Source organism: Colletotrichum aenigma (assembly GCF_013390185.1).
Source record: "Colletotrichum aenigma strain Cg56 chromosome Unknown KSG_Cg56_contig04, whole genome shotgun sequence".
In the NCBI taxonomy this organism is placed as follows: Eukaryota; Fungi; Ascomycota; class Sordariomycetes; order Glomerellales; family Glomerellaceae; genus Colletotrichum; species Colletotrichum aenigma.
The window spans coordinates 3,430,681-3,446,449 of record NW_023500910.1 but is presented as its reverse complement, the minus strand read 5'-3'; the positions used below and the strand labels follow the sequence as shown (position 1 = coordinate 3,446,449).

At 51.6% G+C, this 15,769-nt stretch overlaps 2 protein-coding genes across 2 annotated transcripts; one reads left to right on the top strand and one right to left on the bottom strand.

Moving 5' to 3' along the window:
- Positions 1-1,228: 1,228 nt before the first annotated feature.
- CGCA056_v006811 (uncharacterized protein) lies at positions 1,229-4,602 on the top strand (the record flags this gene model as incomplete). Its single annotated transcript, XM_037322060.1, has 9 exons — positions 1,229-1,372; positions 1,431-1,803; positions 1,856-1,973; positions 2,022-2,086; positions 2,138-2,168; positions 2,228-2,704; positions 3,978-4,086; positions 4,187-4,367; positions 4,598-4,602. The coding sequence occupies 9 exons, from the start codon at positions 1,229-1,231 to the stop codon at positions 4,600-4,602; spliced, it is 1,503 nt and encodes a 500-aa protein (XP_037180337.1).
- Positions 4,603-8,111: 3,509 nt separating this feature from the next.
- Positions 8,112-9,497, bottom strand: Zan-1 (Zonadhesin; the record flags this gene model as incomplete). Its single annotated transcript, XM_037322059.1, has 4 exons — positions 8,112-8,831; positions 8,885-8,923; positions 9,006-9,134; positions 9,189-9,497. The coding sequence occupies 4 exons, from the start codon at positions 9,495-9,497 to the stop codon at positions 8,112-8,114; spliced, it is 1,197 nt and encodes a 398-aa protein (XP_037180336.1).
- Positions 9,498-15,769: the final 6,272 nt, after the last annotated feature.

Genomic DNA, 15,769 nt, shown 5'->3' with positions numbered 1-15,769 from the left:
TGCAACAGATTCTCCTTTATTCAAGCCAAGAGATTCCAAAGCCCGATATTGACACCGGCGACTGAGCCACCGCATGAGGTATCAATCGCTGGGCTTCGATCGCCTGACGTATGAATTGATGTGTTCTAGTGCGAAATTGAGAACCATTTCTTCAGGGACTGAAAAAGTTTGCAAACAGTACATTTTCCTAATCGAGAACATCCATAGGGTTGTGTATACTTTAAACCAGGCCTGGCACTCCCTCAGAATCACCTGCGTGGACGACCAGCGAGAAATCACGCGGCCGTGTTACGATGAAGCGTCCCAAACCCACGGTAACCAATGCCAGAGCTCTGTCAAAGATTGGTAAGATTAGATATGACAGACACCAGGAAAGTCTCATGGGGAATGGCATACTACCCCTCAGACGTCTTCGTGTGACAGGCCAGGGTCGCAGAAGTCCCTCTTCCACTTTAATGTTTGTCACCTGGAAGCGGTATGCCGACACGGCGAGGCCCTACTTAGGCTGACAGGTGGATTGTGCGCTTCTTGACTGCATTGGCTGGAGCTGTGGGTTTCAGTCCATAAAGAGGACGAAAAGCCGTTGGGGCCGGGGTTGTTGGTTCCTGAACGTGCGTTGGAGCTGGGGTCGTTGCACCCTGACCACACGTTGTTTGCTTGTTGACGTTCATTTTCGTAAAATAGACGAAGATCAGCTAGAAAGATGGCTGACATCTAAGTTGCCTCTTACGAATTAGTCCCCAGCCTCACCCGTTGCATAGACACCACAAACATCTCGACGCCGCGTCCAGGACTTCACTCACAGTGTGGCCTACAACATTGATCTCCCAGCCAAGAGCTTCTTCAACAACAATGATGTGTACGACAAATATGCGAAATTCTGAAATGACAGAGACACACTCACAATGTTCTATGTTTGCCCGTCACCGGGGTTCCGGAACATAAAGATCTTCACCCGGTATCTGGGTCCTCGATTTAGCACTGTCTTCGACGTCCCGTTCAGCCGCAACTACAACAAATATGCCGAAGGATCAGTTCAGCACCAACGGCGAAGCATTTTCAAACAATGTCAAATTTCGGGGATCCGCCCGCCGGGAGAGGCGTCGGCTTCTGGCATCGCGCGAGACTCGGCATCTGCTGCAGCATTCATATTTCCTCTCGCATCCCGTCGTGTCGTTCTATGCTTTCCACATACGTCGGAAGCATCATCACTTGCGCTCAGAAGACCATGGAAGACAAAGGACCCCTAATCATCGCAGCCTGCTGGGCCTTCACAGGACTGAGTCTCCTATTCGTGGCCGCCCGGCTATTCGTTCGACTCGCGGTATACAACAAGCTCATGAGCGACGACTACTGGATCATTCTCTCAATCGTACGTCTCTTTCTCTCCTCATCACCAGCCCAAGATTGACTGCCTGACACGACAACAGATCTGCGCAGTTTGTTCAAACTCACTAGTAATCTTATCAGTTCATTGGGGCAACGGGCAACACTGGGACACTCTCGACCAGGAACACCAACAAGAGGTCATGAGATGGATGATCGCTGCATATGTGCCAGGAATCGAGACACTCGGCTTCCCCAAGTTGGCGGTCGTCTGCCTTCTCTCACGCCTCCTCGCGCCTGGCAAATTGCACCTCCGGATCTTGTGGGCGCTGAGCATCGGCTGCGTTATATTGCTCACTGTCACGGTGATGACGCTCTTACTGCAGTGCTCGCCTCCAAGCGCTGCCTGGAACTTTGATTTACCGAGGAACTGCATCAAGCCAAAGGTCATTGAGGGTTTGGCTTTTTGGGCTAGTTGTAAGCCGGGATGACTTTCCACGGTTTGGACGAAGCAGCTGATGATGTTTAGCCTGGTCCGCTTTTCTCGACTTTTATCTCGCAGTTTACCCGGCCGTTGTTCTTTGGAGGCTTCAAATGTCAATGATGAAGAAGATCGGTCTCACGATTGCTCTGGGCATGGGAGTGATGTAAGTCCGTACCTCAGGTTGGTCGGTGCTCTGGCTGATGTGTGACAGATCGGGTTGTGTTGGTATTGTGAAGACGACGGGCATTCCTCAATTCTTGAGTGAGGACGTTAGTTGTAAGTGAACCGAAGTTGGATTGAAGGATGCGGATCTAAAGATGCTTCCAGATGAACTATGCGAACCTCTGTACTGGACATCGTAAGTTTCTCCAGCACCTGCCCTGAGACTCCAGTCAGCTAACCTCAATATTTAAACAGCATCGAAGGCAACCTCATCATCATCGCAGCCTGCATCCCGATCCTCGGTCCCCTACTCGAGATGTTCAAAGGCCGTCCAATCTGGCGCACCGACAAGAGCTCGAGCAACCACCAGTACGAAGACTACAGCAAGCAAAGCACACAGAAGCAGCAGGACGCGATCGAGCTTCGGAGCAAGCATCGCAAGAAGGTCGATGCGTACGGATTCACGATACACGCCAAAGACGAAAGTGAAGAAACAATCGTGCATCCGGACAAGCGATCCGCAAGTGCCTCGTCTGATCGGAGGAGTGGCGGCTACATTCAGGAGGAGTCGGAACACCACCACAACCATCGCCGCCAGCATCACCGTCAACATCAACATCACCACCACGGCGGGACGTTCCATAATCATGGTGAGCATCAGATCGTAAAGATTACTGCGATCACCGTGACTTATGACCAAGGAGAGGAGGGGCCAACGTCGGCAGCGACTAGGTGGGCGGCCATTTAGCATGAATGAAAGGGGCTTCCCTAGGTCACTATAGATTCAAAATGACATCAAGCCGTCCTGGCTACTTGGAAAAGCAGTTCAGTACGATAGTTCCAAAATCAGTAGAATAATAGACTGTATGTAGTGCAATTGAAAATAAAAAAGAGCAGTCCGGGCTGGCGGTACACAACTGGAGGCTCTGCTTAAACAACCGTTGCGCAAGAACCCTTGCAGATTTTTGGTTCATTTCGAATTAATAGAGGATTCTTGTACTCTTCAACTTCGTTCCATCCATCACTGATAGTATCAGACCTTCAACGTCATTCTTTCCCCAGGGCAACTACCGGAGCGCTGCTCTAGTCATCTCTGTAGATCTTAAGGCTTCCGTCCACCTGCCTTGTGTAGCGCTCCCACCCTCCCAGACTATCCTCTCGCTTTGCTCCTTCCACTCCGGACTAATACTGCCCGGTCACACGATATTGGGGCACACCTGGCGTTAATGCCTAACGCCCATTAGCTGCAGCTGCCACTGCCTTACCCATAGGGACTTCTGGCAGCCGCCAATACAGCCATACTTCTTCCCATAGACACCTACATGCTGCTCGTTATCCTCATTATACTCCCTCTCTTGCGGCCGCTACATCGTCTTTAGAGCGATTCCCATTGCAGAGCAACTTCATTTGCAGGATAGCTTCCCTGATAGGGAAGGTTCTCTTATCAGACTTCTGTCCTCGTACGGCGGCTTCCCCGCAGGGTACCTTCCCTCGTCAGACTTCATTTCTCGCGGGGTGACTTTCATTCAAGCATGGATTCCCTGTCTGAAAGTTCTTCAGTAAGCTGTTCTGCTTCATAAGCGGTCGCTTGACCTGAGGGCCGTGGTTATCTCACCACCTTGCTCTTCTTTACCCACAAAGCGACCACTGCAAGTGGCTCCCTCGTCTTGGTATCGCTGAGCCTCTCATTCGCATTAAACTCACTTTCATTCCCCCTATGCGACCTTACGTGACCGAGTACACCGATTTCCCACGCCACTACTCGTCTCTACTGCCCCACGCTACATGGTTTCATACCGAGGGTTGGATCATGACGCATGCAAGACGCCTATTCTATGAAGAAGAACCTTCCAAAGCACCAGAGAGTCAGGGTCGAAGATGGAACGACCGAAACAGAATGCGCCCAGATTACCTTTCAAGTTAAGGGATTCAAAGAAGGTGACAGTGCGATTGCAAGTGATATTATTCATAATCAAGCAGAAGTAGCTAACGTTCTCTACACAAGGAATAAGGCCATCATCTGCAACGACAAGCTTTGCGCTGTGGACAGCGAGATCGACGAGGACGAGGGGGACGACGGGGACGCCTTGAAGGATGTACTAATGCACGACCTTGTGAGTCCAGCTGGCTTTTGCTACTTAATCAATTACTGGACTCGGTCTCAGGAGACCTCCGTAAAGCCGGCACACGCTATTTTTGGCAACCACAGGACAGGTTGAGCATCGGCAGCATGGCTTAAACTCCCCCTATGGCAATGGAATCACACCTCTTGTCGAGCTTTATCAAGCCGTGAAGGCGACACCTTCTCTGGAGGTTGTCAACAATCTTATCGAGAAGATACCAGAGGAGACAAACCTCCTGCGCCCCGTCATTCGCCAATTGTGGAAGTTGAAGGGTAAGCCTTCAGTAGCTAATATGTGGGTTCTGGAGTGTGCAAAACGAGAATACACGATCAAAACAAGAACAATACGGATACTGTTCAGACGGAATCAGCTGTCGTTCCAATGATGAAATGTACGTGTTAACCCCATTCAAAAAGGTATTTCCATCACTTATCTGACGAGATGAATAGACAAAGAGATGAGAACTGGACTTCCCACTGACGTCCTGGGTTTTCGCAAAGAGGGTAGGAGAGATCAGATTGGGAAACACTGTGCACCATTAAGGCCGGCCGAGATCCTTACCTAGGTACGGACTGGCCACGTCCGTCGAGCTTCAACTTTTCGAATTTTTTGGGATAAAAATCCACCATACCTTCACTTTCTCCTGCGAGGTTGTCAAAAAACGGGGTATCTTTCCTCAAAGCCAACGTCATTGGCCCTGTCACGAACTTCCAGTGGCATCCAGCCCACATTCGCTCTCGCGGAGTCTCACATCGCAGGGCATTCTTAGAGATGAAAGCCAAGGTAGATGAAGACGCCGTACCCAAGCTGTCGAAAGCCACGGGCCAGAGCGAAGACGAATGCAAGGATTTTCTCTGGAAAGCTTGCGTCAATCGGGCTAGAAGAATTAGACGTGGGTGTCGGCGCCAGCAGATTGTCAAGAGCACTGCGGTCATTGTCATTTAGGAACTAGGGGAAGAGGTCCCGTCGTGGAATATGGAGCATCTATGGTTCATTGGGAATAGGGAGGACGAATGACTTCGTCCACTCATCTTGTGTTTGGTGTTTGTGGTCCTGTACTATGCATTTGAAATAACGCCAACCGACGCACTTCATGCACTTGACGCATGACACAGTATCAAGGGAGGCATTCAATACGGAGCAGAATAATTTGGCTGTATATAATACAGATGAGAAACACTAGAGTCGAGAAATAATGAATGCAGGGCTTCCAATCTGGATTGTGATATATCTCAATCAGCAGGCTTGCTTAATTCCAGTCATTGATTAGCCTCTCATGTTTCGCCGTGAGCCGGAAAAGCAAGCTGTTCGCCCCATTGCTGTTGAGTCAAGAATCAGACCTGAGCGCCTTATGTAGACGCTTACAGGTATCCTGATGAAGTGATAGCCAGCATGCTTGAGAGCCTATAGCCATCCCATAATGACCATCAAATGCTGAGCGTGATCCGATGGTTCTGCAAATGGAATCCCAAAACCAGCGGAAGGGGTGGTTGGGAAATGGAGATACTGTATCAAGGTCTAGTTGAATAACTCAGGGGCCATCTGATTCGCGTGAAACCTAGGTGTTGTCCAGCACTTCTCTGTAACGACTGTGCGAATGCATCAAGAGGAAATCGAAACAATAGCAGTGGGTATATGACCACTGCTTTCTACGTCGAGCATCATGGGCACTGAGACGTTCTCTCACCGAGCGCTGATGCCAACCTATGGTGAGTCACTTAATTCATAACAAAACGTGTAAGAGATGACCGCTGCGAAATTTGCGTCATCACTAACCCTCTAGCGGCGTACGTGAAAGCGTCTATCAGGTCGTGTATAATGCGCCCGTGATCGTGTGATCCCCCCCTGAGCCAAGCAAGAACATGTATCCATATGAGTGCGAGACGCTATGAATTTCTGCAACTCACGCGGTTGAGACCGTCGTACACCCCCTGAGACGTTTTCTCATTTGGACGAAGCCCATGTAATGATTCTCTCCCGGGGAGCCACATACACGATCGTCAGCTTATCCATGCCGCGATAATTCACGACCAGCTGCGATAATGAGAGTTGACGAAGGACGCATACTGCGTGGACGACACTTGTACACCGTCTCGTGGGATCTAGAGGCAGACTCGAACGTGATAGGTCGTCCGATCTTTTCTGGGATTAAGGATGGAACACACCAGCGACATTCATTTGGCATGTAGAATCACATTTCTCAACGCTCAGTGATATTTTTATCGTTTGATTGCAGCCTTTGCGTCAGGTATACGCAGATTGAGTATGTGCAAGCCTATCTCGTGGCGTACGATCAAAATTGGGTCAGATCTGACTACTTAATTGAGACGCAAGGACTTCAATGTCAAAGACGACAATCACTTTATGATTCCACTGACGTTGTCGCCATGTGAGTATCTCTGTGTCGTCTATTCATACTAATAAGAATCACCTTAGACATGAAGGACACCAGGACGGGGTGGATTGATACCATACCAAACCATCGCAGCCTCGAACAGTTGAGGACTGGTATGAGCGCGGGAAGATTACTTTTCTTCACTCTCAATCTCTCGTGTCACCGACGTGCTTGATTGCTTTGATCAATTCCAGTCAGATTTTCAAAGTTTGAGTTGGACCCCAGCGCTGCTTCATGTGAAGACCGCCGCCAATCTCAGATCTCAGTACTTCACACACTTGATTCTCGATATGTGTGCCTTGAATTTAGCATCTTAGAATCTAGCACATGGAACCAAAAACTAACATGTTCACATCGTAACTCGGAATAAGAGTCTCACCTGCGCTTCCAACGGCGTCAACCACTGGCCGGCCACACACGCACTCCCCCGCAAAGATCGCCGAACCAAACAAAACCCTTCCCATAAGTCCCAAACCTTTGGTCCAACCCCAAAGACACATCAATTTCGCATAGAGAAAGACTGACAGGGCGCCCAGAACCAATTGCTTCTATGCAGCACACCCAAAAGGGGTGAAACTTCCATCTCAGTCTCACCTCCCCTCCCCTCAAAAAGGGAAAATGACATCAAATATCGGTGCGGCTTACCTTCCAATCATTGATTGACCCTCCGCCAGGCACTGAATCCGAGCCCGACCCAACAACGTGAAGCCCGGCCAGCAATACAAAAGCCCCGATGTTGCATCCGCATCCCGCCCCCGCTCGACTTACACGAGGTGACATCGCTCCGATCGACGGCCAACGCACCACCTGGTCTGGGAGCATCCACGACAGACGGCGGATGAGCATAGTTTGCGATGTGGTGATCGAGATACGGTGCTTCAATGAACCTCGAGAGCGTGATGCTGGTTTGCCTGCGTCCAGGCAAGGGGAAATCTGCCTAAGAGAACCTCCTGCCCATTACGTAAAGCGCTCACCGACATGGGATGCTGAGGAAGGAGGTCGCTACCAAGAGAGGAGATGACTGTTAACGTGAGAGAGGCGAATATGCTGTGAACATACGCTTCTTTCTCGTTTGGGAAGGGTATCGATGCTCTCTGGGGAAGGTAGCCTGGCCGATGGGTCAAGTGACCGACCCTCCTTCAGTGAACACATGAGCTTGACGCCCAGGAAGAGATTTCAGGACTAATCAAGATGGTATCAGGATATTTCGTGTCATTATTCCATTAGTCCTAGAGCCTTGCGCCCGGTCCCCAATCTCTGCCTTCATCTAGGTATATACGAGAATATGATTATGGTCTACTACTGCTGGGGGTTCCCATGAAATGGGCCGCCATAAGACCTGTTGTTGCTTAAGAATTATCCGTCCTTCTCAATGCCTTGAATCGCCTACATCGCCGTTTGACCATAAGCCTCCGCCATTTTCCGTCGTTAAAGAGTGTTTTGGGTATATGTCATATCCGTGATGCTGTTGTAGCCGTGGTGTATCATTGGAATTAATCATATAGATCATTCGTTGAATAAAATGCTCTCCTCAATCGCCTTTCGGCATGCAGAGTGCGTATATAGAATTGAAGGGAATAGACGGCCAAGTTGGCTCATCTGCAGCTCAAGCTCGTCGAACTCAGAGCAGAGCAACGGCGCCGAAGAGACCAGCCAAGAAGGCCGCGGCGGGGGCCTTCTGGGCGTTGGCAGCAGCCGTCGGAACAACCACGGGCGCAGTAGACGCGACGGTAGTTCCTGGAAGGGTGACGGCGCTGGTGGTCGGAACGACGACAGTTGAGGGGGCCTGAGTCAGAGTCTGGTGGACAGTGCCGGAGACAGTGACATAGACCCAGGACTTTTGAGTGACAACGGACTCGCCGCCGACTGTGACGGGAATCGTGACATCAACGTGCTTCGTCTTGGTCTCGGGATAGACTTCAGTGATGGTCTTCACGGCCGTGACGTAGATCTTCTTGGTGTCCGTGCTGGTCACCCAGATGGTCTCGCCGTGCTCAATGGTCTTGTAGGTGGTCTCGGGCTTGGTGATTGTCTCGTACACCTCGGTCTCAACATGCTTGGTCGTCTTGAGAGTGGTGTAGACGTCGACCGTGGTCTGAGCCTTGGTCACAATGGTGCTCGTGGTAGTGTAGACGATCGTCTGGGTGTGCCCATCAATAACCTTGGTCTCAGTCACTGGACACAAGCTAGTTATTGTGGTGTAGTCAATTTCGTGAGCGGTCTTGGTCACGTCAGGAAGCTTCTCAGTCTCGTAGACCTTGGTAGGAACCTCGGTGACGATCGTGGAGAGCTCGGTGGTGGTGATGGTGTAAGTGTGTCCTTCCTCAGTGATGGTCTTGGTCTACCAAATTGTCAACAGTGTGCCAGGAGGCTTCTAGAGTTGTTTCAACGTACGATTGGACAGTAAGAGGTTATTGTAGTTAATTCCTTGTCCTTTTCCCCATAACGTTAGCAAGGGGCTCCAAGTTGTGCTTGCACCAAATAGGTAGCCGTATTGGACTTATCTGGCACTTACAGTGGCGGTGACGACGGCAGTAGGACCGGGAACAGTCTCGTAGACCTTGGTAGGGATCTTCGTAACAATTGTCGAGAGCTCAGTCGTGGTGATGGTGTGAGTTTGTCCCTCCTCGGTGATCGTTTTTGTCTGTCGAAATGTCAACAAAATTGCATCAAGGCTTCAAGAATTGATTCGACTGACAACTGGACAAAGAGAAGTTATTGTAACGTAATCAACGTCGGTCTCGGTGGCGTAGTCGGTAGGGCCGGGTACGGTCTCGATGATCACAGTCGGGACCTTTGTGACGATGGTTGAAGTCACGGTCTCGGTTTCATAGTATGTAGTTCCGGGACCGTAGTGGGTCTTGGTCGTAGGACACAAAGTTGTAATTGTTGTCTCGGTCACCGTCGTGATCGTCTTCGTCTTGTCCTTGCCGTGGTCATGGTCATGGTCGTCGCCGGTGGCGATGGCGGTGGCAGCCAAGGCCAGGAGGGCAGAAGTGTACTTCATGGTTGCGGGTGGGGCGGGTTGGGGTTGAGAGTAATCAACGAGAGATACTCCTTGAAACGATGGTTGGAGGAAGCAAGAGCTGCGACTTGAGCGAGAGTCTCTTAAGTAACCTTAACGACTGAGTTACTTGATAGCACAACGAGGTGGTTGGCTAGGAGATGGAGAGAGGCTGGACAGAGCTGCAAGAGGATGGAGAGTCAAGACGGAAATGGTCGAGGAAAGCAGGATGGCTGGTATGCTTATATCTTGAGAAGGACCAGAAGGCCGGTCTGCTCGGGCCTTCTGCTTCCTACCTGCAGACGAGCAGGAAAGGATGTGAGAAAATGCGGAGGTCGCGATTACATCTTTCGGTCGACCAACAGGTCTCGTCGATCTCCACAGCGGCTTGCATTGGTCTTGGGCCATGCGGACAGCAGACAGGCCACGGTCTGACCCATGAAAGAGACGATGGGTGGAGGGACAGGGAATAGTTGCCAAGTCTGTGATACGAGGAAAGGCGATCTTGGAGATGCAGACCAGCAGTGGGAGAGAGTCTAGAGCTCCATGCGTGGCTGGAGAGGGGCCTCGTTGCGTGAGTTATGCAGAGATGCCCATGGTGTGAACAGATGAACGAAACAGTCTCGGCCGAATGGCGACACAGTTGGATTGACCAACACGCAGAACACAAGCCATACGCCATCCGGTGTGCGTAGCGCCACTGCAAGTAAGAGAAGAGGTTGGACGACGACAACAAGGCTTGGCAAGGTTCAGCATTACCCATGTCAGATTGACAGTCAGACTGGTAGCTTGTTCGATGGCAACAGCGAATGAGAGATACCGAAATAGCTGAACAGGGCCGATGGCGTCGGATTTGCAGAGACTAGGCAGACCGCCCTGGCCCCTGTCAATGATGCCGCCTAGGCGTTGAGGCGGACGCGATGCTCGAACGTGCAGGTCTCCATGACTGGCCGCTTGTTGTCGGGCACGGCCGGCCTTCAGAATGACACACAACTGCGTATGTGTAGTTGATATAATTGTCTCTTATGTGGTGAGCTTTCCAGGGTCACTCAGCCCAATCGTGGTCATAGGAATCGCTGCAGGCTGCGGCAGAGAGGCAATGCTGCTTTGCCAGGGCTTTTTGCTAACTCTGTCTGACCAGCAAGCTGAAGATGCTGGCAAGGCAGCACTGCAGAAGCGTGACGGTGATGTTTGCCAGCGATCACCGTGCCCCTCCTTGTCACCGTCAAGTCTGTAATTTCAATGGCAAGCGTTATTCGTGGGCTACAGCCTTAGCTCTTCACGGTCCAAGTCGTCGAAATGAAATTGACGCTTTGGGGACGCGGCTCATTCGTATTTTTGATAGCAATAAGCCGAAGCTGTCAAGTCTTTTCTAGCTGCAGATGTCTGTTAGACTTGCCAGCTGGGCATGAGGCAGTTGGAGTAAAGTACAAAGATTTCCGTCGTTGGACAGAGAACCGTGCTCGAGTGTAGAGGAGGGCTCGTGTCCAGGTCGTGGCACTTGGCCAAGGATCTGCAGCTCACGGGAGCCGACCAATGAAGAAACGCATGATGCTGCAGTCTAAAACCCTTGGTGTACAGGAACGCGTCCAACCAGTGAGGTGAACCAGGAGCGGACGAGGTACAAAACTTGATTTGGTGTGGGCGCCAAACTTTGTGGACGAGCCGCGAACATGGTAACCAGGCCAGCGGCGGATAGCACCTAGAGTCCGGCAGTCAACAGAGGCTCCAAGTTGTGCTTCCCATCCCACTTCGGGTCCCCAGATGTGGCTGGTGATGTCAGCTTGAAGATGGGTGAGATGACAGTCGAAGGCTTTCCGACCGAACGCAGCCAAGACTGGCGCACTCGCGTGTGATCCGATAATCCGACCCGTCTGTCGGTTGACATGCGAATTCTCGGCAGAGTTGAGAATTGCCGTTGTTGCCCGAGCATCATCAGCGATCGCCCTGGCTACTCGCAGTTTTCCGCGGGGCATGCTTGGTCGCCCGAGCTAGGCTGGCCGCCGGGATCGATGTGGTGTTTGCTAACAGGAACAGCAGCACTTGCCAATAGCTCGCCGGATGATAGTCCCGGTAGGGCAGCTAAGGCAAGGACCCAAGAAGCCGGCGACTGTGAAGTGGGCAGATGGGGCCTGACGGACGGAACGCGCCATGCTGGATCGGGAATATTGGACGTATGTTGGTCGACGAGCTTTAGAAAAATGGTTGACTCGACTGGTGAGATGCTGGAGCTCGATTGCGGCCAGCGCACGAAAGGGTTGTCGCGGCAGAGCTCTCGAGTCCTTGCAAGTTGCACGAATAAGCTGCGGGTTGGTGGCACCACAACATGATGCTGATGTTCAAGGCGAGGTGCGCGGCCTAGGCTGCTGACGGTCAGCGAACAGGGACAACCTTGAGTCTACGGCCTTGCATGTCATGCCTTTTCGTCTCGTGAGGCCTGCGTGTTTGCGGCGCCGTTTCTGCGGTTCCTCCGCGGGCGGTGCTCTTATGATGAAGTTGCGCATCGTTTGTGCCCGCTTCGAGACCTGCATTGTCTTAGTTGCGCACTTGAATATGTTGTCCACGGCAAGGCTCAACACCCGAATGTTCCGATCTCATGTCCGGAGGCCACTTGGCAAGACTGCGGTGGCATATTGGCTAGTTGGTCGAGACCATCGTCAGGGTCAGTTTTTATGACCAAGTCTCTCCGAGAAAGAAGGGCGACAGCACGCATGGCGGGGCGGGGCGGCGTGGCAGACTTTGAGCGGGCTTTCGATGGCTGGTGCGATGATGGCTTCGTCGGGAGCGGCACAGATGCCTAGGGCAAGGTAGGATCAGGAACTGGCTGCAGGTTGGATATGCAGAGGACAACGCCGGGCAAGGGAACAAGGATGGGCAATGTGGGTTGTGGCGCCTACGGTTGTCGGTGTGGGCGTGATGGTGTGCGTGGGAAGACAGACTGGAGGTGTGGGGAAGACATGGAACATTGGAACCAAGGCGGGAATAGCCTGTAAGAAGTGACGAACAGGCCGGAGAGAAACCTGGGAAAGTTGGAGCGAACGAACCAGAAGGGCGGGATGGGCGAGGATGAGGAGAGAATACCACGGCGGGAGGAGAGGAGCAGAGGAACAGACGACGTGGGTAAGAGAGAGAGGTGGAGCTGAGCGAAGTGGTGGTTGCCATCTCAACCTTGCATCCTGCTGTCCCGGTTCTCATGCAACATCCATCCCATCTCATGCTTCCCGACCTCTCTCTGTGTGTTGTGTGTGCAGCATTTGGCATGTCTTTTCGGCCCCGAAAGACCAGCAGTTGGCCCGTTGACCTCACTCTGCAGTGAGAGGGAGAAGCATCTGGACTCCAGACGCCTTTTATGCAAGCCACATGCAAATCGAACAAGGCGTGCTTTTCCTGCCATGCACAACGCACTGGGCTGCATGTCCAAATTGCTTATACGAGCAACATACCTGGGGCGAACAGAGGAAACAAAACGTCTTGTGGACAGAATAAGCATAAGACTCGGCGGGGATTGCTGGCGGGGGATTTGCATCCAACTGTCACCGCAGATCGTGATGGCCCTCTTCGAATGCCCCATAGCGTATCCGTAGCCCCATTGCCCCTCCCGGCACCATGCCCCTCGCCCTAAACTCCAACCTCTTTAGCGTTCCAAACTCTACTTTTTCGTGGTATGGTGCACCAACATCAGCGTCCGATTCCTCCTTACCAGCCACGACGCAGTTTATTCCGATGTTTCTCGAAGACTACCGTGAAAAGTGCGTGACATCTGCCATGAGCAGCCACACCTCGTGTTTCCCACCTGTAGCGCCATCGTGCCATCTCAAGCCCGAGCACTGGGCGCCAGTGCACCGACCTTACTTTAATCTGTCTGTGCGCTGTGATGGATCCGACGATAGGTACGTACTCTTTCCTCTTCACATCGTTCACTGAGGTGGTTCCATGGAAGTGCTCTGTTCCCTGCTCAACCTCTGCTCTTCCACTCGGATCACCTCTTCTCGCCTTGCGTCATCGCCAACACTTCGCCTATTAGCTGCCTTCGGATTGCTTGGGAAAGCCAATAACGCCAGTCATAGAAAATCCCTCACCGAGGCACATCAATCCTACCTGTTGACTAATTGAACCCAGACGCTGGCCAAGGAAGCCAACAGCTGCATCAATGACAGGAATCTAATGCCTTCATTGTTGAATGCAGGTCTCGCTCCCAACCATTTTTCTTTTCGAGCCACTAGTTCGCTCAGTCAGCTTAGACAGAGCCTGTTTCCCCCGCGAGCCTTGCAGCTGCTCCCCGCGCTTGACTCAGTCCTGACCTCTCCTCCCGGGTAATGTCTCGCGTGCTGCGTTCTCGATCAGCCAGGCCGACTTTGCCTTGGGGCTGTCTGTGATTGTCTTTTTTCCATCAGGAGGATCGCCACGAAACAGCCCGAGAGCCCCAGTCGGCTTATGGGCTCTCGACCAAACATCGGCTGCAGCGGACGCATGATCCTCGCCGGGTTCCAAGACCTGTGTTCAGTGATTCCGATGTCCCGCCTTTCCCGCTCACTTGATCCACTTTGGCGACTCCTTCATCCCCACGGCGCCTCTTACTGGCATTGGAACTAATACTTGTCATATCAGGAAACCTTTAACGCTCGTCGAGATACGGCATAGGTTGATCATCTAGCTCCACCTCTTCATGGACCGCGTTCTTGATCAGTTCGGTTTCGGCACATCTTGGCAGGAACATCGGCGATGGTCTTCGTTTCTTAGAGCCTCGTTCGATTAACACGTTCATCGGTGGAGATTGGTATGTGACGGGCTGTGATAAATGCAAGACATTGCATTGCCTGCTTCTATGGCGCATGTCTCAACGACCCCCTCTTACGGGCTCGTGAAGATCGACGGTGGTGGCGAGAGAAGACGAGGAAGCCGTCGTCCCTGCCGGAGAACAGCTGCATAGTGTAGGCCCAAACAGACTTGATCAAGGGCCATGGACTTACAGAGGCGAGTCGGCGTCATTTGGAAGATACCTTTGGAAATAACGATGGTGAAGTAACAACTCAGCCCCTTACAGAACTGAAATGATATCATGAGAGCTTTGCGATTTCACACCCTTGTGAGTCCTTTACCGTTTAAGGCATTTGAGGCTACCCGATCTCACCGAAGCGGCAAGCAGATAACAGATTGCCACCCATAACCGTGAGTCAAGGGTTCTTAGGTCTGATCCATCAACTAGAAATCTCTGAAAGATCTTCACAAGGCTTGAAAGCATTTGAATAGTTTACCACGATTCTAATGGACTGTGAGTGACTTCGTTTGCCATGTAACAGTCAACGCAAGTGAAGATACAGGAAAATATCTCTGAACTGAAGCTCGTGCTCTACTTCAAATTCCACTTTGAAGTATGATCATCATGGGGCACCACTGAAGCAGGAAAGATGACCTTCAGCCATCAGCAAGTTTATGAATTGTTCCAAATCGTATCTCTTTGAAACATGAACAAGATCAGAGCCATTATGATTCGAATCAGGCCAATTCAATCTCTAGCCTTATGAGTCGCGGACACGTTTGTAGTCCATCACAAGTAGAACGTAAAATATGCTTCATCATCAGCTGAGCACAACGGCTGCCTCTGCCATCGGTCAGCATTTCTGTTGGCCGCTTATTCGTACCTATCACGTTGAATAGTAAACGTTGCCATTGGGTGATGAAGTCAAATATGATCTCGGACAAAACCTCTTAGTGGTTGATCCAGTTTCAAGATACGATCGACTGAAGCACGACTGTTTAAAGAGGGAGGGACGACATTGCGCTGTGGCTCAAATCTGATTGAGCTCGCTTATACGCGGAACGGCCACTTGGAGAGAAGCAATGCGGTAAATGAACTACTACAGCTGGTGCGAAGATACGGAGTATGATCATAATGCTTACTGCTATGGCACAGGGGCAATACTAAATCTTCGCCATGTCGCATCTTACTTGAACACTACCGCTGCGGCTGCCGGTGCAAGCGGTGAAATTGGACGAAACTCCCCGGAAGCTCAATGATGAGCAATGCTCCTCATACAAGCGCCGCAAGATATGACTTGCGGCCAGGATTGCGGACATCCCGGGAGTGTCGAACTCCGTCTTTGTCGAACCCCGGCGGCCCCATGCGGAGCCGAGGTCCGAAAGTCGTGCGGAGACTAGCGGCAAATAGTGGGGCTACCGAGGCACTCAGACTCGGGGCCTGACTTATACGCTTCTTTACTAAACCACTGCGCAACCTCTCTTTGAAAAAATTCTGTTGCTACGAAGTCACTTGC